General features: G+C 38.4%; 3 protein-coding genes and 1 pseudogene across 3 annotated transcripts; 1 reads left to right on the forward strand and 3 right to left on the reverse strand.

Annotated features, from left to right (window-relative positions):
* The first annotated feature begins 2403 nt into the window (after positions 1-2403).
* On the forward strand, positions 2404-3384 carry LOC137709202 (uncharacterized). The gene has a single exon (XM_068448305.1). It carries the CDS (start codon positions 2404-2406, stop codon positions 3382-3384), a length of 981 nt encoding a protein of 326 aa, XP_068304406.1.
* A 1248-nt stretch (positions 3385-4632) lies between these two features.
* Positions 4633-6971, reverse strand: LOC137709203 (uncharacterized). The gene is made up of 3 exons (XM_068448306.1): positions 6499-6971; positions 5039-5089; positions 4633-4861 (listed from the first exon to the last, which is right to left on the reverse strand). The coding sequence occupies exons 1-3, from the start codon at positions 6910-6912 to the stop codon at positions 4724-4726; spliced, it is 603 nt and encodes a 200-aa protein (XP_068304407.1). The 5' UTR covers positions 6913-6971; the 3' UTR covers positions 4633-4723.
* A 576-nt stretch (positions 6972-7547) lies between these two features.
* On the reverse strand, positions 7548-8770 carry LOC137749584 (F-box/kelch-repeat protein At3g23880-like; annotated as a pseudogene).
* A 4417-nt stretch (positions 8771-13187) lies between these two features.
* Positions 13188-16174, reverse strand: LOC137749193 (indole-3-acetic acid-amido synthetase GH3.10-like). Its single transcript, XM_068489309.1, has 4 exons — positions 15867-16174; positions 15521-15622; positions 14493-15313; positions 13188-13785 (listed from the first exon to the last, which is right to left on the reverse strand). Exons 1-4 carry the CDS (start codon positions 16172-16174, stop codon positions 13247-13249), a joined length of 1770 nt encoding a protein of 589 aa, XP_068345410.1. The 3' UTR covers positions 13188-13246.
* Positions 16175-19883: the final 3709 nt, after the last annotated feature.

Genomic DNA, 19883 nt, shown 5'->3' on the forward strand with positions numbered 1-19883 from the left:
CCATAGTAACCCACAGCCCAAACCATAGTTTTGAGGCTTGAACAGGAAAAACACCAAAGTAAACCCTAGCAGCTTCCTACCTTCGCTGTCAACCCGCTTACCAAATGAACAGCCCCTGCAACCATCGGAAAGCAACAAAACGATAGTCCAAAAGCTGGATGAAAACAGAGTAGCAACAGGACCCCAAAACAGAGCCCCAAACTCCTCCACAACACACCACAGCAATAGCTACCACAAATCGAAGGAAGCAAACCCACTAGCAACAGTGCCAACAAAGGCAAACCAAAGGAAGGAGGTGGTGCTACTCACCTTCCAGGAGAAGCGCGGAAAATCGCGTTGAAAAAAAGTGGGAGCCAAGCCGGACTGTGAAGTCTGAGAAGGATGAAGCCAATCCGGATTGGGGAACGAGGGGGAAAAGAGGAGAAAAAGGTGGAAGAAAAATAAAGGGAAAAGGTGGAAAGAAGGAGAAGAGGTGGAAAAGGTGGAAGGAAGACGAAAGGAAACAGAAGGAAAAGGTGGAAGAAAGGAATAAAAGGGAGAAATTGGAAAAGGGACTGAAGGCAGAGACAGTAGATGCAGAGGGGTTTGAGTGGCAAACAAGCCACTGGACGGGGGTAAAAGGAAGATGAAGGAGGATGAAAAGCATCAGGAGAAGAAAAAAGAAGAAAAGGAAAAGAGAAGAACAGAGCAGAGAAGAGGAAAAGAGAAGAAAACAGAAGAAGAAAAGGAAAAGTGGCAACCGACTCCAGCCGAAGCCGGAGACGGCGCCTGAGAAGGTGGACAAGCTGAAGACCCTCACCAAAGGGGGGAAGAAAACTCTCATAGAGGAGAGAAGGTCTCTCACGGAAGGAGAGAAGGTCCTGTTCTCCAATTTTTTTTTTTTTTTGGTAAAAAAGAGTTTATGGGGAGATTGGTTACTCTCACCACCAGCGTTAAGAGTTAGGGCATACTCAAAGCATTGAGACACAAGGACTTACGCACGGCACCTACATGCCAACTGCTACCGGTATAGATTTACGTAAAAATTTACAGATTGTGCACTAACTCGAACTGCTAGTAGCAAAAACTCGAACTTTGATGAGATAGCACACAAGGCAAGACCTTAGGTCATCTCCAACCGAAGGGTCCAGAGGGCAAGAGGGTTGAAAATAGCCCGAAAATCGTCTCCAACCAAGGGCTAGGCTAGAGAGCTGTGGAATATGAGAGGGCTGACCAGAAAATATAGCATTCTTGTCGTTTATAATCGACAGGATTGCTTAAAAAAAAAATTTGGGCCAATTTTTTTTTTTAAATTCTTAAAATTTCTAATTTTTTTTTTCCCTATAAAGGCCTAAACCATTCATTAAATTTAAGTTCTAATTTTTTTGGTTTTTTGGGCTAGTTATCGTTGTAGTTTTTAAATTTAAGTTGTTGGATTTGAATTTAAGTTGTTGTAGTTTTTAAATTTAAATAATAAATTATGTTTGGCCCTATGGCCCTTTGGTCCTCGGTTGGAGACGGAGGCAAATATGCTCCTGTACTATTCATTAAAATATTAATATGTTGGAGAATCTTTGAGGGCCAGAGGGCTAAAACGAGCCCTCTGGCCAGCTTGGAGATGGTCTTAACAACTGAGCCAACCCTGTTTGCTTACCCCAAATTTTAAAGGAGGCAGATTCTCTGCCCTCCCACTTCCCGTGCCCTCCTGTTTTGTGTGGTCACGATTAAGCCACGTCAACATTTTATATTATTTTATTTATAGAGATAATAAGACAAAGAGGAATAGTAATATAAAATGTTGACGTGGCTTAACCGTTACCACACAAACAGGAAGGCACGAAAGGGCATGAGAAGTGGGAGGGCAAAGAATTTGCCTCCAATTTTAAACTTGCTCTAGAAACCATATAATCACTGAGCGTGTTGGGTTCCTGTCCTTGTCCGCCCTCCCACTTCCGGTGCCCTCCTATTTTGTATGGTTACTGTTAAGCCACGTAACATTTTATATATTTTTTTTATAGAGATAATAAAACAAAAAACAATAGTAATATAAAATGTTGACGTGACTTAATTATGAACATACAAATATAAGATCACAGAAGGACACGAGAAGTTGAAGGGGAGAGAATTTGCCTCCAATTTTAAACTTGCTCTAGAAACCATATAATCACTGAGCGTGTTGGGTTCCTTTGCCTGCAGTACTTTTGTTGTGTTCACTCATATTTACAAGTTTAACCTAGTACCTCTGCAGCTCTCTCCTCTCACTGTCACCCAATTCCTTTCATTCAGATTTCAGTCTCCAATTTATGACCGTTAAATTTGAAATCTTTAATTACCACCTTGGCTCCCTAGCAGTCGCTACCGCTAAAGCGCTCTGAAAAGCGATAATCTCTGCTTTCACAAACCAAATCCCCATCAAAATCACAAATGGGTTGTTGTCTCGGCACCGCCAAGACCCCAAAACCTCCCCCTCACCACCACCCAAATGGCCCCAACAACCACCACGTCCACGCCAGATCTTCCCTCGCCGAACCTGACCCGACCCGTATCCCGAAAACCCAACTCAGAGCCGCAACACTGCCACTGCCGGTTGTTGAAATCGAAGAAGAGTCGGTGAAAGAGGTTCTCTCCGAAACCCCCATTTCAAAACCCCAAATGCCCAAAATAACCCCAGAGAAGGACACTCGTTCGCCTCCGAAACTCCAGTCTGAGCAGCCGCCAAAAGAGCTCGCCGTCGCCGTCGCCGTATCAGCCGAGCCTTCTCAGGCTTCGGAGCCCTGTGGGTTCAGCGTCAGCGAAAGCTACTCGTACTCGACGGCGACCACAGCCACCACCATTACGGAAGCCAGAGACGACGAGGCAACGAGTAAGCGGAAGAAGGATGTAGGTCCCAGAGTGAAAGGCGCTTCTTCAACCGCGGCGCGTAGCAAGCGCCCTTACTCCGGCGACCTCGCAGCCCGGAAGGAAAGAGCAGCCAGACCTCTGGCGAGGGCATCGGACACTTCGATTGCGAAGAGAAATCGCACCGAAACGAGTTCGTTTCGCGGGCGGGAGTCAGGTCAGCTGCGGACTACGCAGCAGCGCAGCGTTGGCCCCACCGGAGTGAGGCGGGATACGGTGTCGTCCAGGTCGAGTTCACCGGCTACCCGGACGGCCGGTGGAGTGGGTCGAGGGGGCAGGGGAAGAAGCCCATCGGCGTCGAAGTTGACTGGATCAGCCGGTGGTAGTTCTTCACAGCTGGGAGTGGGAGTTGAGAAACAGAGCAAAACTAGAAAGGAGGATGAACCAAACAGCGCCGTCGTGGAGCAGGGGAATGAGGAGGAACCAAACGGCGGCGTTTCACAGCAGGGGAATGAGCCCTCCATCGACAACCCTCTGGTTTCGTTAGAGTGCTTCATCTTTGTCTAAAGTTGATTCTTTACTGGTTGCATTTTGTCAAAAGTGCTTTTCTTGTTTTTGAAAGTACTGTGGAATTAAGCACTTTCCTTGCAAATGTTGGCAAAACATGTGTTGCTTTCTTAAACAATGGCAAATTGGGTTTTGCTTTCCGAAACAATGTAAATTCTCTGGAAAATGGTATAAAGATCGAGTCTTTTATCTAAATGTTGTTCAAGTTGCTCTAGCATCTTAATTTTGTGGGAATTAGTTTTGAGCACCCTTCATTTGGAGAGGATCTTGTGTACGACAGATGCCGCATTCAGTCTCTCTCTCAATCGGATGAGACCATGGGTAGGAACGGAAGAAAAGGAAATACGAAAGTCTCTCTTTCTATGTGTGGCCGGGCAGCACATGCTCCGGCGGACCTACCTTAGAATTTACAAACTACAAACAATGACAAGTTGCTGTTCTTTCTTCCCATTGTTGTTATAATTTCCTTATTTGGCTTGTTTTTTTTTGTGTGGTTGTTTCTCAAATGTTGAGATTTGCAAAATTGTGTAGGGATAGGTTTGTCCTGGAATCTTGGTATCTTCGCTTGGAATGGGATGGGTTGGGAAGCCTTTTGGTGGATACAAGCTTCCAGCATCCCACTGTTTCTAGGAAATTTCCTGTCCTTCCTCGGTTTTTCTTCATTACGTGACCACATTAAGTGAAATTTCCCATCGTTAGAGTGGTACATTGCTCCATCGGAGGGGTCATTACTCTCTCGGAGTGGAGTGTTCTACTCCGAGCACAACACTACCACTTGAAGCCTAAACGTTACCACTTTTCACACTATGTACTGCACTTGGTGCATTCACACAATGAAGGAAAATGGGTCATCGCTTTCAGGAGTAGTGTTGTTTTGAGTTTTGAGTAGAACTCCTACTGAAAATTTTGTATTCGAATCATGTGATCAGCATCGTTCATATTATGATTACTCTGTAAAGATCATCTCTACAAAAAATGAATTAAAACTAAGGTCGTTTAGTCAAGTTATCATAGCAAATACATAGACGGTTCGTAATGCTTTTACTAATTCCGTTCATCTGTTTTTATACAATTCGATGACCAAAAGACCTTAGTTTTAATTGACTATTTGCATACGTGATCTTTATAGAGTGATTTATAAAATGAACAATTTTGATCATAAACATGAAGTTTTATAAATCGGGAACGAAATTTTTTTATAGGAACTCCAACTCATCATTCGAGTAGCCAAATACTATTCTTTACTTATTAGATGATTATTTGATATTTAGATGTAAAAACTAAGAAAATCCATTTGAGATGACAAGCGATGCAATTTAGCTGAAGACAGGAACCAAACTCATAAGCACGGTTTGTGTTGATGGAGAGGCCAAGCGATGCGCTCTGGCAGGCACGGTGCAGGAGCAGGATGTGCAATGAAGGTAGGCATATCTTCTCCAGGCATCATCACAGACACTTCTCTGGCATAATTTCTCATCTGCACAAATTTAAAACAAAACATATTATCAACCCGAGCAAATATGTTTTAGGTCAGAATTCGATTCCCTCCAATGTAACTAAAATAAACCGTTGGACACAGTGAAATAAAGAAGTCAGAAGGAAGGAATCCAAATGAATCAGTAAAATCAAAGAGGGTCCTGATTAAGGAAGATACTTTTCTGGCGTGGTTGGTGGCTTTTAACTTTAAAGATTCAAATGCAGCATGCTGTTCATAATTTAATGAAAATTATTATAAAACAAGCATTTTTAATTTTTGTTATGCCCTTTTCAAGTCGGTTAAGGAAAAGTAAATTTATAAAAATATTCCTTTAATTATATACGTTCCAAAATACTAACCCTCTCCACAAATCAAGGCTTCCTAAACATAAAAAATATCCAAACTTCCCTCAACTTTCTAAAACGCTCAATGTCACGCGGACACGTGGTAAACGGGAAGCGATTAAGATATAGCTTAAGTCAAGATTATAATTGCAGAATGCAGATTAACAAAAGGGTTAAACATGCCTGTTGTTTTCGAGATCACAGAAGGCATAAACATAGGTCATTGTAGCATGTGATTAAGTTTGCCATTCCCATGCTTAATTCGGGGTAAATGGTAATAGCTTAAGGTAAAAAACAAGTTCTTGTTGCTAATTGATGAATCCTAGTATATATCTGCCAATTTACCTAACTAGCTAGCTATTGCCTACGATTTCGAGTATTTAAATTCAAGTGATGTGAATTAGGGCTAAAACTTAGGTGCAACATGGTGCATACTTTATGTGCCTATTTCTCTTTGAGTGTCATGTGAGGAGAGATATAAGTGCAACAGTGTACTCTATCTTTCTTCTCAGGTGATGGATTAGCGTCAAAGAGACAAGGCTGAAGGATTAAGCCAAGTGGACAAAGCATTACAAACCTTAATTATGAAAAATGGATATTAATCATTAATTAAGTAGAGCATAAAACCACCCCAAGTGACCTAATGTTTGGAGACGAATTTTAGGCACGGATTTCACACGGCATGTCCTCAGTTTGATTCCTAGGAGCATGTGAATCACACAATGGTGGCCATAAGGAGGCTGAAATGCCTCAGTGAGTCTTTTCGACCCCCAAAAGAGTGGATTGCAATGACGAAATCACTAGTCCCTTTTTAGAAAAAAGGAGAAGTAGAGCATAATAATGCAGATCCTATGAAATCTGAAGTGTTATGCAGCCCACCATTGAAATTGGAAGCTCCAAATAACACCCTGTCATCTTTGCTGGTTGTTTCAAATCACTAAACTAAACCACCAACTCCTCAATTAGCTTAAGCGCCTAAATGCTAATAATGCACACAAATGAACAAAAGGAAATGCTAAAAAGAACGGAAGTAAATTTCCACGCTCCCTTTTCTCTCGTGCACTCTTTCATTTCATTTCGAACTCTTGGACTGAACAAATTAAAAGAGAATTACGAGAGAATGATTTCGTATGGAGAAAACTTAAATGTGAAATCACTATCAAAAGAAAAAACAGTGGGCTTTTCCAATTTTGGAACAATCTCGTCAAATTTCACACCTATAAGTGCACCCCATAAAGAAGTAAGTGAAAAAAGAAAGCCAGACAAACTTTTGATCAAACTACTCTAATTCACAAGAAGAGTGATTTGTAGTTTGGCTGTAAAGAAGCTGGGAACACGGCCCTGTTCAACTGTGCTAACCCACGTCTGTGCAGTAATAACAACTAAAGGGGAAGAAAAGAAGATAAAAAAGCTTACTTTGTGAGAGTTGTGGCGATCAAGCTTGGAATCATTGTTGGTAATCTGTGCCTGAAGATCCAAATGAGTAGTAGCAGCAGTCCGAGCTGAAGTGGTCAGCTGTGATGATCTGGGCCTGAAAAATCTCTCAAAAATAGCCATGACGAGAAACATTGAGATGAGGATAGCAGTTGCTACAAAACCTAAAGAAACTGCATTCACTGAGTTGTTGAAGTTCCTCCATTGCTCCTCTTCCATCTCTGTATTTACTGGAGGTAAAGCGATGCCTTGCCACCTATTTTCACCGCCCATTAGATTCAGACCGAAACCTCGGAGAAAAACCGATGAAAAAATAGGGAAACTCGGTTGCGCGTTTCTTTCATGACATGCTGATATGTAAACAAAAAAAGCAGACCGGAAAGAGAGAGAAACAGTGAAATGGTTGGAGGATGAAATGCCGATGGAGTCGTTTGGTATTATAGGATGGTGGATTTTTTTTTTCCTACAGAATTATTAAATATGAGCACTTCTTTTGGGCCAAAAGTTTGTGATCTTGTATCTTTGTATATTTTATTAGCTATTCAAACCTAACAATTTCTATCGACTCACCCGATAAACCAAACGTTTTCTTAAATGTTCTTTTTCTAAACGAGCAATATTTTATTCTAAACTATTATAAGTTATAGGAAGTCACAAATACATTTCATAGATCTTCAATACATAGTTTCAAGCTGCAACAACAATTGAAATTTGTAACAAGAGTCCTCCATAGCTTCAGCTAAAGTTTTCAAAAACTCAAGTTTACAACAATCAAAGATATACTCAAGAAAGTCTACCGGCATTTCAGATAAATTGTTACATGCCCTCCAAAAAAAGAGAAAAATACACCAGCACTTCAGAGGCCTCAGACATCTCACCGAAACTCGTTACTGAATCTGTTCCTTTTCTTAAAGAGAAACTGCATCGGCCTTATCCAGCAAGAGAAGGCCCCTTTAAGAATCAACAGAGCAATATGGTCCACAGATCTCAAGACTTTTCATTTGTTTGCTCACAAGGTTTAGGGAAACAAGTTCAGGCTTTGATATATTGCTCTCGATGTAAAGCTGCCTGCCTCCTTTAAGAAGCATTACTAATACTTCAACATTCTTTCTAAAAACATAACGCCCGAGGAAAAAGTTTTTCTGGACCCTGTGGACCGAGACTAATCAAATTTGGTTCCCGACTCCTTCACGCCATACTCCTTCATCACCCATATTTCAAGATAAAAATCTTTAGAATCGGTATTCATCACAAATAGAGCTATAGATTTTCTATCTCCCGAAATAGACAACAACAATCCCAATGTGTAACTCCATACACTCGTTGGCATCGATATCTTGTAAAATAACATATTGCCGACGTCAAAAGTCAATATGAAATGATCATCGCTTGCCCTACTTACTGCAGGCCAATGAAGAACTCCATTAAAAAAGACCTGTTTTCACTCCATATGTTGCACACTGAGGAGCAACCGAACCAAGACTCTTCCACGAGGCAGTGGCTAGTGAATAAACTTCAGCCATGGTTGGACCCATAAGTTCATTGTTAGGGGTAACAACTCCAACGACCTTATAGTCAGCTGTCATAGCATCATAACCGAATCCAATAGCAGCGTCAAACCTGCTGTTATACATGGGAAAGGTAATACCAGGGCTGGGAAGGATCACTGACTTAAGAATAAATGGGTTCCATAATATGAAGCTTTTACCAGAACGCACAATATCATCCGCCAAGCATACCAGCCCATTACAAATGCCGACAATGTGCAAATATTCACTGCCAATTTACTCCTTGAGAGCAATTGGAAATTCTATCTCCGAGTACTCGTTGAAAGCCTGGTTATCATACTGCACAGAAAATACCTCTTCTCGTATTTTGGACACAGACTGTTGTGTGGCGATGGGTTCTAACAGAAGTTATAGAATGATCAGAAACACTGTGGTGTAGGAGGACGTGAATGTCATTCTGTTTGTTGAAACGGATTGTTCGCCTTAAGGTGGGACTGAATAAAGCTTTGATTTACGATCACGGACCTCCATGGCTTGCACACCGAGGTGCATTGGATCAAAGATTTAATGGGTAGTCTAAATAGGATATCATGGGTTATTTCCCGAGGAAAGGAGTCCAACATTGCTTCAAATTTCTGTTTCCTTGCTTGACAAGGATCGACAGTGAGAGATAGACTTCAGTTCTGTAGATCAGCAGATGGTGGTGAGGTAAAAGAAAGGCGTGAGCGGAAATACAAGGCTCATACTAAATTACTTTAAGAACAATCCAATTAACTACTCAAGCACTACAAAGCTATTACTAAAAAACTAAAAATGCAATACAAAAACACTGATCGTACAGCCATGGAACTCAGAAGTTCTTCTAAAATGATTAGATGCAATACTGCTAATTACTAAAACAAGGTAAACGGAATCATTTTAAAGTTCGAAGTTTAATGCATTGAGTCATTTTCAAGTCCCTGCATTCCTAATGAATTTAGCCCAAGTTCCATGAAACTTTAAGGTCCTTCATCCAAAGTAACACACCATAAGTGTGTGTTTGGAGTCCTTGGACGAAGTACTTTAAAGTTTGATGAAACTTTACTGATAGCGATTTTACCACACACGCAAATGGGTTAAAAACTCCTATATTACTTGCAAGAATGACAAGGTTGTTGTAGTATAAACTATTCTCGCAAGGTCGTTCTCCACATGGATTATTAAATAATTCGAAACAAACCAAAATCCAATTAATTATTGTAAAGTAGAAAGTTGAGATGATTGATTTTATAACCTACTTAAATTAAAACGAATTTAATTAATAAAAATAAACTAATCTGCAATATTAAAGACGAAGGGGAAAGAAAACAGTTTTGGACAAATCAAATTAAAAAAGCACTAGGGTTCCACCATCACCTAGCAATCCTATGCATGCATTTTTACCAATTACTTATGATTTACACATGCCACTTTGAATGTTAGGTTTTCCTAATTTATATTCTACTTGGAACCTCCAACATAGAACGTATATCAAACATGCAACCCATCTGGACGTTCGGATCAAATCTTAACACGAGAGACTCATTATGCTTTATGAAAACCCTTTGAAAAACTATGCAACCCTTAAGACGTGGTGTTCATCTTAAGTGAAATTACAATTATTAATCACAAGAAGCCAGCGCCAATTTCAGGGAACATTTCGACCAAAATTGCATCAAATTACTTTTCTAAAGATCCTAATGGTGATCAGGCATTAAGACAATTAGATAGTTTTAATCACAGTGATTAGTAATTCAAAGTGCACATGCAATCAATCATAAACAATTAAAAAAAATTACAATATTCATGCTAAGGCTCAAGGTTTCGCCCTAGGAAAAGGAATTAGTTATGCATATTCGTAATTGAACGGCAAGGCAAGCGTATGGAAGACTAAGAACGGCAAAGCAATATATTTGCTAAGCCATCGCACAAACCCTAAGACATAGGTCTCTTATTTCAACTAGGAAACTAAATAATAATAAAATATCTTAGAAAATAAAGCCTTAATTAAACTAGGAAAAACTGCATAGAAACTGTCTAGCTACGTTTTAGCCTCAAATCTCCTCCAAATCTGGCCCATAATAGCTTATCTTGAAGATTAGGACGTTATGAACACATCTCCAGAAGGCCACGAATCCATCCGATGTCATCTTAGGCTCCAAAAACGCTATTCAAGCCCACAACGTCACTGTTCCAGCACCATGCATCATTCCTTTATTTTATTGCCAGAAAATAACCGCTTGGTAGAAAAATCTGATATTTTGATACGGTCAAGCTAAGTGACTCACAATCGTCCTCCAACTAGAATTACTCCAAAATTCGTCCATTTGACCATGTTTTGCTCTAGAAGAAGTCGAAAGTTCTATATTGGAAATACAATTCAAAGTATCAAAATTCTTTCAAAATATTAACCAACATATACTAAGAATAGGGTAAAATATATAATATGAAATTGACTCATCATTTACTTCACAAATAATAGGATTTAAGGGAGGGGAGTTGCAAAGTGAATGGTTTTTGCTAAAACGATGGGATTGAACTATGGAACTTGAAATGATCACATGATCGCATGCTATTTATAGTTTTTTACCTTCAGTGTGCGTACTTTGGAATCTTCTTTCCAACGTTTAGCTTCTTCTTGCCTGGTGCCTTCTCTGCGATTCTTGGAGGAGCAGTAAAACACATGTCTGTTTTGTGGACGTAAGAGATGAGCAACATAAGAACATCCGTCTTGTATTTTTGTGCTTTTTCTAACCCATCAATTTCTTTTGAGTCACCCAAATAAAATACAAAAAAGGATACATTTCTTTATTTCTTTTGAAAAATTTCTATCCGACCGGCCGTAGACGGCTTTAGAGAGAACTGTGTAGGACCACAGGTTGGGAAGGAATAAAGAGCCATATGGAGTCTTGTTTTTGTGTGTGGTTGCATAGTTATTTGGTCCGATGAAGTAATCTACATTTTGTGATTTTTCTTAACACGTTTTCAGTCCCTAAAAGTTTAACGAACTACAAAGTTTGCCCTAAGCCGAGACGAATTTTAAATTGTACTGTATTTGGTCCTTGTATAGTTTGCAAACCGGTTTAGTCCGAGGACCTCATGTGCAAAAGGTCTTTTTCTAATGCTACGTACCATTCACACATTTTAAACATATTTATATGCGTGGATTGCTTCACTTATTTGTTATTTCATTATTTTCTTTCTTTATGAGACATATTAGAAACCTAAAAGAAAGGCGATCATCATATCACATAATATAGTGAGAAATTTAAAATTTACAGAAGTTAAGGGAGAGTATTTGCGATAGAATTGAAACATTGTTTGTATGCAATGAGACAAAACCCCAAATGAAGGAAAAATAGATCCTAACATTTAGAACAATATATTTAAGAAAAAAGAATGAATTTTTGCTCATCATTGTCGATCCTTATGTAGAAATTGCAATCGAACATCTTTTTTGTCGATCTTTTAAGTAGAAATTGCAAAAGATAATGAATTTTAGTTCTTAAAAAAAAAAAAAGAAAAAAAAGAAAAGAAGAAATCATACTAATATAAACAAAATCAAAATTGAAACCTTAACCAGAAAAACACTGAAATGTCAATCAATATATAAGAAAAGTAGGTAAGGTCGTGAAAATCTTTTATATGTTGCTCCTATCAATTCCCTCCATACTCTTACATAAAAAACATACTAATTTATTTGACAAAGAAAAGAGAACATAGGGGAAAAATTACTGTAACAGTTAAGTAACATATGAAAGTGATATTAATCATAAAAATCATGTCCTCAAATGTGTATTCATCAATTTAATCAAACTACGGTGAACAGCACATAATTAAGTCTTTTTCTTTTCCTTCTTGTTTTTTATGTGCAACAACACGGTGCACAATGAATATACTTTGACTGAAGGGTTAGAATATATTTGCATGTATTTGTTCCATAATATACATGTAATAATTTCAAGTACTTCATCTAATAGCTAATAATGACAATTGACATGTCAAAGAGGTGAAAGAATTCAAGAGATTAAGACATTTGAAATTCACCGATGGAGCTGGAATTGTCTTTGAAATTAGAAAGCTGGAGAATTTGTCCTCTCTGAAGAAATTAAGAAGTTCGTCTCTGAAAGTTGCATCACCCTCCCTGAAGGTCCTATGGATAACTATGAACGTTTTCAAAGCTACCTGCCAATGACAAACACAAAAATAATACAACAAAGTTTAACAGGAATCAAACATATGTATATGAAACGGTAAGCATAGTAATCCATAAGATAATGATGATTCATAAATAGCCAATAAGAAAAGTATCATATAAGTGTTGCATCGTCCCATGTAAATTGGGATTTTGTAACTGAACAATGCACCGGCGGTGATAAAAATTTATGGAGTTTGAAAACTGAACGGGAACTGCTATGCATCCAAAAACTAAACGCGCCGAACGCCGTGATTCTTTCTTCAATGTAATTATTTCTTTTCTCTTCCTTTTTTTATTTTTTATTTTTTATCAAACGATAAATTTGTTAGATTAGGGAGTCGATGGAGTTTGAACTCACGTCGTGGTGTAAGGGCAACACACATCTCCATCACTTTCAATTCTTCTTTTTTTGAACATGGTGTTTTTTTTTACCGAACATGGTGTTTTTATTGTAGTGGTTTTCCTCTTTAACTAAAATTCTTCTTTTATTTTTTTTAGGGTTCCAATAATTTGGATTTTTAATTCTGTTTTTATTTTAGTTTTTGTCACAAAAGTGTACCTGCTATTTTGTTTCTATTATTTTTAGTGTGTTGTAATTTTTTTTTGTTTTAGGAGCATTGTTGTCCAATTATCTTTAGTGAAGGTTGGGACACCAAAGTTGGCTTCTCACATTCTAGTAGTAAAGACAATTTGAAGAAATTATCGTTTTTATCCTTCACACGTAGGAATGTATATACATTGCATAAGCACAAGAACTCTACAAAGAAATTGCCGACATTAGATAGAATTAAACTTTATTTCTGAGCCAAACTAATGATTTCGACATGTAATTTCAGAAGAATTTAACCCGCCATATGCACGTTTGCCAAATACAATAATGTTGCTAATCAGCATATGCAGTACTGTAAACCCTTTTAATGGTGCATAAGTTGAGAATACTTAAGAGCACCTTGTTGCTAGTGCACCTAGGGGTCTTGAATTGGCTCAATGTCGATCCATTTCCTAAGAAATGTTCCAAAATTTTCTTGAACGTTCCCTTCTCCACAATTCGAAGCTCTAGAGGTCCGATCGAATTGTTTCGCCTCGAGACAACGTAACCATGATCCACAAAAGATGCATCCATTTCTCTGCAACATTCACCAAGGAGCCTCTCTTCAACTTCCCCTTTGATCTCCCAGTATATTATGTAGTGGCCTGGTTGGGTCAGCACATCAGCATGGCTTGTGAAGTCAATCAGTTCTGCTTTGGAGCTGCTCAACAGTTGAGACCCTCTCTCCACCACTATTTGAAGGTCCTTTTCAGTGTTTTTGTCTATGTTTACTGTCAAAATAAGCTTTCTTCTGCATATAAAGTTCAATTTTGGAGTCCCATTGTGGAAACCTGCCACTTCCACCACATCTCCTAGCCTGTACCTATAAAGTCCTGAAATATAGAGAGAGAAAAAAAATATAAACAAAAACAACTAACTGAATTCAGATTCAGATTCAAGTACATAGAAACGAGAACAACTAACTGAACTAACGCACATTTGTAAATTCTAGTACTTTTTATAGGTATAGACTATATAACCAAGAACAAGATTTGCTTTTATGTCCATCTACTTTTTTTAACTTCGGTACTAACTCAATTACGATCAATACATCATGCAGACCTACTAGGGTTCTAGAAAGTTTTTGACCATGATATTATGGTCTCAATTTTGTCCACGTATCCTCTAAGTTTAGAAAGTACCCAATTAGTTTCCCAAAAAAAAGAAAAAGAAAGAAAGTACCCAATTTTTCCAAATTGCAACTTGCGGGCAAGTGTCAAGGGAAAGGGATCAGATATTTCCAAGATTGCTGCTGATCTGCAAATAATCGACAGTTCACATCTGTGTGTTCCTCCATCAACGTTTGGAATGTTGTGGGATAGCATATAGCAATGATCGATGCTTAAACATGTCCAGTTCAAAGTTCTAAACTATTAAGGATGGTAAAAAAGATTCATCAACAAACCTAAAAAGCTCTCACTTCGACTTAAGTTTTAGCATGCAAAATTTGACTATGGGGAATAATTTTCACACACCCATGCAAAAAATAAATAGGTGTGAGTAAGAAATAAAAAGGGTGTGTGCAATAGTGACTACTTACCAGTGATAGTAGTGAGGACAATCTCATACTCTTGTCCAACCTTGACTTGTGACAATGGGACTGGTTTATCTTCTATGAAATCATCCATGACCAAATTGTAATCTTGCTTCTGTCTATGAAGTGGTATGAACTCAAAGTAGGAAAAAGTTGGCACCACTGCAAATGTCACATCCTCTGGAGGCAAACAAGGATCCACATTCACCCCAATCCAACTCTCAGTTGATCCATATTCTGCACTTACTAGCGGCACTTCCGCTGCATATCGCAGGAGTTTTTTCACATACGGCTGCATTGATCCTGTCATTATAGAGTACACATACTTGGCATTAGGCCAAAGCTTTGGAATTAGACCAAACCAATCCAAAACCTCCAACTCCCTGCAACAAGCTTCTATTTTCGAAGCTAGAATTGGGTTTGGCGAGATGATACCCAAGACAGCTTTTCTCACTTTCGGGAGATTGATTCGTTTACTGAGAGTGCCATCTCTAATGTCAATGTACAACTCCTTCCAGAGCTCTTCGAAAGCTATAAAGGACTGCACTATGCTGTAGGCAAAGGCAGAGGTAATGAACTCTACTTGCTCAGAGAAGAAGAGGCCGAGGAGGAGGTGACAATAAGTCGATTGCTTGCTGTCACCACTCGAAATGACCTCTTCGGGGCTGCAAGTGAATGACTTGGTTTTTTCTTGTTTGATTTTGAATTCCGGGCTGGCATAGTAGTGAGTTGTGGCTGTTCCTGCTGTTAATCCTCCCTTGGTTTTGAATTGTCTACTGCTGTATATGAATTCAAGGATCCTTCCTCCTTCCCTCGTTGGATAAACCCTACGATCAAGATGAATAAAGTAAAATTAAAGAGCCACGGTTATATAAGTTTTAATGATAACTAACTAGTACTGTTGAAATATAGTTGTAAATATAAAGGTTTATAACTTCATATAAACATGAAAATCTGTAAAAGTAGGTAGTAAATATATAATAGTCTAATGAATTGAGATAGTACTGGACTGAAATTTAAGAGAGAGTTTAAACCTTGATCTATAAGCTGCAGCCAGCCTAAAAATTTGAAGAGTGGTCTGTGAACTGTGGCGCGTAAATGGTACGTACTTCTGTCTTCCTTCAGTGGTTCCAGAACTAGAAAATAAATGTAACCAAAGAAGACCATTAGACCCTTCAACAAAGTGAGAACATATACAGGTAATGGTTTTATTCGTCAAATCCAATACAAAAAAAAATGTTCCATTTTATTCGAGCGATATTCTAACTTGATACAAACTTCGTGGATAAATATTCGAAGTATATATACTTATTTTAATATAGTAGGAAACTGGGAATAATTTGAAGCATATCTCAAGTTTTATGAATATAAGAAGCTAACCTTAAGGAGAGAGTAGTCATAGGTTGTTTTGTGAGAATGGGGCTTGAGTCCCCATTTGCAATTCTCTGAATGTAAGGTTCTAAATCTGCATGTGAAGCAAGAGGCACCAAGGAACTGTAGAGTGATTCCAACACACATGCATCTACCTCTTTGATTTCGATGTCCCCCAACCATTTCTTGAGATATTCCACTTCGAAGTTCATCTCAAGTATCTGCCGGAGCGTCTGCGTTTGAACCAAGCCGGCGTTCTCCGTCACGTCCTCAAACCACCTAACCATATCATCTTCTCCACACACAGATGGTTCCATTGGAGAGGTTTTGTGGCTGCAGGGTATTCAGAGGAGGAAATAATATTGCAGGTATATAAAAAAAGAACGATGTCGTTACAACTTCGAATTTTTAGTTTTTTTGGGGGGGGGGGGGGGGGGGGGGGTGGGGTGTGGGGGTGGTGGTGCACTTAATTAGTAGCCAGGGGACCAAGGGCAATCAGCAATATTGACAGCTTGGGCCACGGCACCATGCTCTAGCTGTTTTCCCTCCAATTAATAGAAGGATTTTATTACACTGGGGCAAAGAGATGGGAGGACACTGAATCAATTATCTCGCACCGAGGACATATTCTTGTGAGTCTCTCACTCATAATGAGTAAATCTAACATAATGATACATATCGGTGAATGTATAGGTGATATCGAAGATTTTCTCAGATATGGCATGAGGCTAAAAGATGAACACCCGACCTACCTACCATGACAACATTGATCAAATCTATAAGGGAAAAGGATCGTCGCCGGATCTTTTTCCTGAGGATCCTAAGGGTCCTGTGATCGTGACCGTTCATCGTACATCATGCAATCAGTTTTTGTTAGGTACTATTTATATTTAATTTTAAATTTTAAATTTTGAAATAATTTCTGACTCTACGATGAACGATCACGATCACGGGATCCCTAGGATCTCCAGGAAAAGAATCCGACGAGGATCATTTTCCAATAAGTTCCTCAAATCTACTATAATCAAGTGGATTTGGATCCTCTCCTGAGCCCAAGGAGAGGATCCTCTTGATCAAGACACGTGGACCGTTGAATTTTTATCCAACGGCTACAAACAAGGAGGTCCCTTTAAAGTTATAATAATTATAGATGTTGGATAAAAATCCGACGGCCTACGTGTCTTGGTGAGATGGATCCTCTTCTTGGGTTCAGGAGAGGATCCAAATCCTAATCAAGTAGTTTAATGTCACTCAACAAGTATATATTATCAAATCTAAGGTTAGAGTTCCCTTCTAGACAAGCTAGTAGCCAACCCACAGCTACTAGGCTAGAAGACTAAGACAAAACAATTTAACATCATGAACGGAAAGATAATCATGCATTTTTTTCCAGTTATTTCTTCTCTTAATTTTTCGTTGATTTATTCAATTCAATCCTAAAACTAAGGTGTAAAAATCACTTTCCAACAAAAAGAGAAAAAGAAAAGGCATTTGGTTGGAGTAAGTATTGTTTGATATCACAATTCGAACCACTTTCCATAGAGCAAAAGGCTTTGTCCATCCAAAAACTAGAAAATAAAATTAAAAAAATGGCATCCAAGTTTTGTTTTTCTTTATATTCCGCGATTGTCCTTTCATTTGTTCATCCAAAAACTAGAAAATAAAATAAAATAAAAAATGATACAGGGGAAATAACAAATTGGAAATACGAAAATCACTTCCTGCAGTGGTGCAGATTATGGTGAAGTGTCCCACATTCCTTGGTAGATAATCCATAAATGGTCCCCTGCCTTCAAGATTCTAAAAAAACGTTAGGCACTAATCGAGCGGCGAATAGGAGCTTCGCGCTTTGGTAGCTAGACGGACGTCTAGGTGGTCTAGATGGATTTTTGTAAATTTATTATATATCTTATAAATAAATGCCTAATTACACTTAAAAAAAACTACACTTGTGACATCCCACATCGCCTAGGGGAGTGATCCTTATATGTATATTCCCATCTCTACCTAGCACGAGGCCTTTTGGGAGCTCACTGGCTTCGAGTTCCGTAGGAACTCCGAAGTTAAGCGAGTAGGGGGCTAGAGCAATCCCATGATGGGTGACCCACTGGGAAGTTGCTCGTGAGTTCCCAAAAACAAAACCGTGAGGGCGTGGTCGGGGCCCAAAGCGGACAATATCGTGCTACGGTGGTGGAGCGGGTCCGGGAAGTGGTGCAGCCCGGGCCGAGATGTGACAACACTTGTGTGGATAATAAAAAAAATAAAAAAAAGCAAAAATAGAAGTAGAAGAATACACAAAGTACATCCATCCAACAAGTTCAATATTTAAAAAACAGTGAGCATATAATCATAATGAGGAGTATTCTTAGATAATAGACTGAATTCTTATTGTTCTTGATCATTGCATTAGATTGGACATAGACTAAATTATTTAACCTTATTGTATCTAGTTTATTTCTTTTCTTTGTATGTATCCCCTCAAAAGTGCTCCAATTCATTTCACAATTGAATGAACTTGTAGTCAATCCATCATTTGCAAATTAGGTACACTATTTCCATAATTATACCACCATGAAACTAAAAAAGAAAAAAACACACAATTAATAAAAAAACAAAAAGAAAAAACAAAACCGCCTAGGACCGCCTTGCTCTAGACCGATTTTTCAAAATGATTTGTCCTAAATCGCAGCAAACCTTCACTGTCTAAGCGCCTAGATGCTATCTAAACCGATTTTTAGAACACTAACTGCCTCCTAAATGTGTTTATGCTTAGGGCGGTTTATATCTTCGTCAACATGCCCAATTTTTGTAGCTTCATTTTCTCCATGTCACATCATTAGTTTTGGTTACGTGCACAATTAAAAGTTGGTCCAAATGATAATGTCTAGAAGATATAGGAAACTACAATTATTATTGAAAATTTTAGTTGTGATGAATTTAGTCAAGCATCTGAGTGTCAGTTTAGAAGCCACACAATCAGAAACCACGATCCTTTTTCTGATCATGTGAGGATTTTCAATTTTGTGCTCTGATTTCATGAGATTCGAATCAGGTCATCTTCAAGATAATTCTCACAAATTATAAATTTCTCTGTCTATTGCTCTCACCCAACTCTGCACCCGATTCCACTTGATATGGAATCAATGATTAATTAAAAAGATGCTAACGAACTTTGAGCATTTGATAAAATCGCTTGGTGTAATACTCAGCCTAAAGTTTCTTTGTGATGTTCTTCAAAAAAAAAAAAAAAAGTTTCTTTGTGATTTAACATGTTATGTTTACCTTTTTGCCTTTCACTTTATCTCTTCGTTCATGATTAGGCTCAAAGTACAATGCTATAATCTGCTTCCCCCCCCCCCCCCCCCCCCACCTTATTACGGTTCTTATCATGTTATAATTACAGGATATGGATCTGCTCTTCTATTTTCATACTTTTTTCATATCCTCTTGTGATGTGTGGTCATGGTTAAATCACGTTAACATTTTATATTTTTATTACTTTTTGTTTTATTATTTCTATAAAATTAATATAAAATATTGACGTAACTTAACTGTGACCACACAAACATGAAGATATGAGAAAAGTATAGAAATAAGAGGGCAAACAATCCACCTCCATAATTACAAATCCTAAGTGACAGTGATGTAGAGCCTAGAATTATGAGCTTGTAATTAAGTAAAGAATTAAAGTGATTTGTTCTATATGAAGCGAGGTTGAGTCTAGTCCTACGCCCACAGGACCACCCTATCGATCATAACGGATAACAAATGATACGACAAGTCCCCACCAACCCACCAAAAACAAAAACCTTCCCGAAATATCCAAAAGAAAAATATATGTCCTTATCCGAGGTTGGAACAACCTTGATCGGAACAGATTATTGTATGTGCATGTTATATGTCCTCTCATACTCATTGTATGCATGTGGATCAACAATTAGATACACAAAATAAATGTGATTGTTGTATGCCTGATATTTTCTTATCCGAGGAATGAACAACCTTTGATCGGGAAAAATTATTGTA

The sequence above is a fragment of the Pyrus communis genome, chromosome 11 (assembly GCF_963583255.1).
Source record: "Pyrus communis chromosome 11, drPyrComm1.1, whole genome shotgun sequence".
Lineage (NCBI taxonomy): Eukaryota > Viridiplantae > Streptophyta > Magnoliopsida > Rosales > Rosaceae > Pyrus > Pyrus communis.

What these genes read in the sequence shown, in the direction of transcription:
- LOC137709203 (XM_068448306.1), bottom strand. Translation starts at nt 6,912, where the DNA reads ATGGGCGGTGAAAATAGGTGGCAAGGCATCGCTTTACCTCCAGTAAAT. An exon ending in AACTACAAATCACTCTTCTT is followed by an intron (nt 5,090 to 6,498) that starts GTGAATTAGAGT and finishes AATTATGAACAG; the next exon opens with CATGCTGCATTTGAATCTTT. An exon ending in CCACCAACCACGCCAGAAAA is followed by an intron (nt 4,862 to 5,038) that starts GTATCTTCCTTA and finishes AAATTTGTGCAG; the next exon opens with ATGAGAAATTATGCCAGAGA.
- LOC137749193 (XM_068489309.1), bottom strand. Translation starts at nt 16,174, where the DNA reads ATGGAACCATCTGTGTGTGGAGAAGATGATATGGTTAGGTGGTTTGAG. An exon ending in ATGACTACTCTCTCCTTAAG is followed by an intron (nt 15,623 to 15,866) that starts GTTAGCTTCTTA and finishes TTTATTTTCTAG; the next exon opens with TTCTGGAACCACTGAAGGAA. An exon ending in TGTCCTCACTACTATCACTG is followed by an intron (nt 13,786 to 14,492) that starts GTAAGTAGTCAC and finishes TCTATATTTCAG; the next exon opens with GACTTTATAGGTACAGGCTA.
- LOC137709202 (XM_068448305.1), top strand. Translation starts at nt 2,404, where the DNA reads ATGGGTTGTTGTCTCGGCACCGCCAAGACCCCAAAACCTCCCCCTCAC.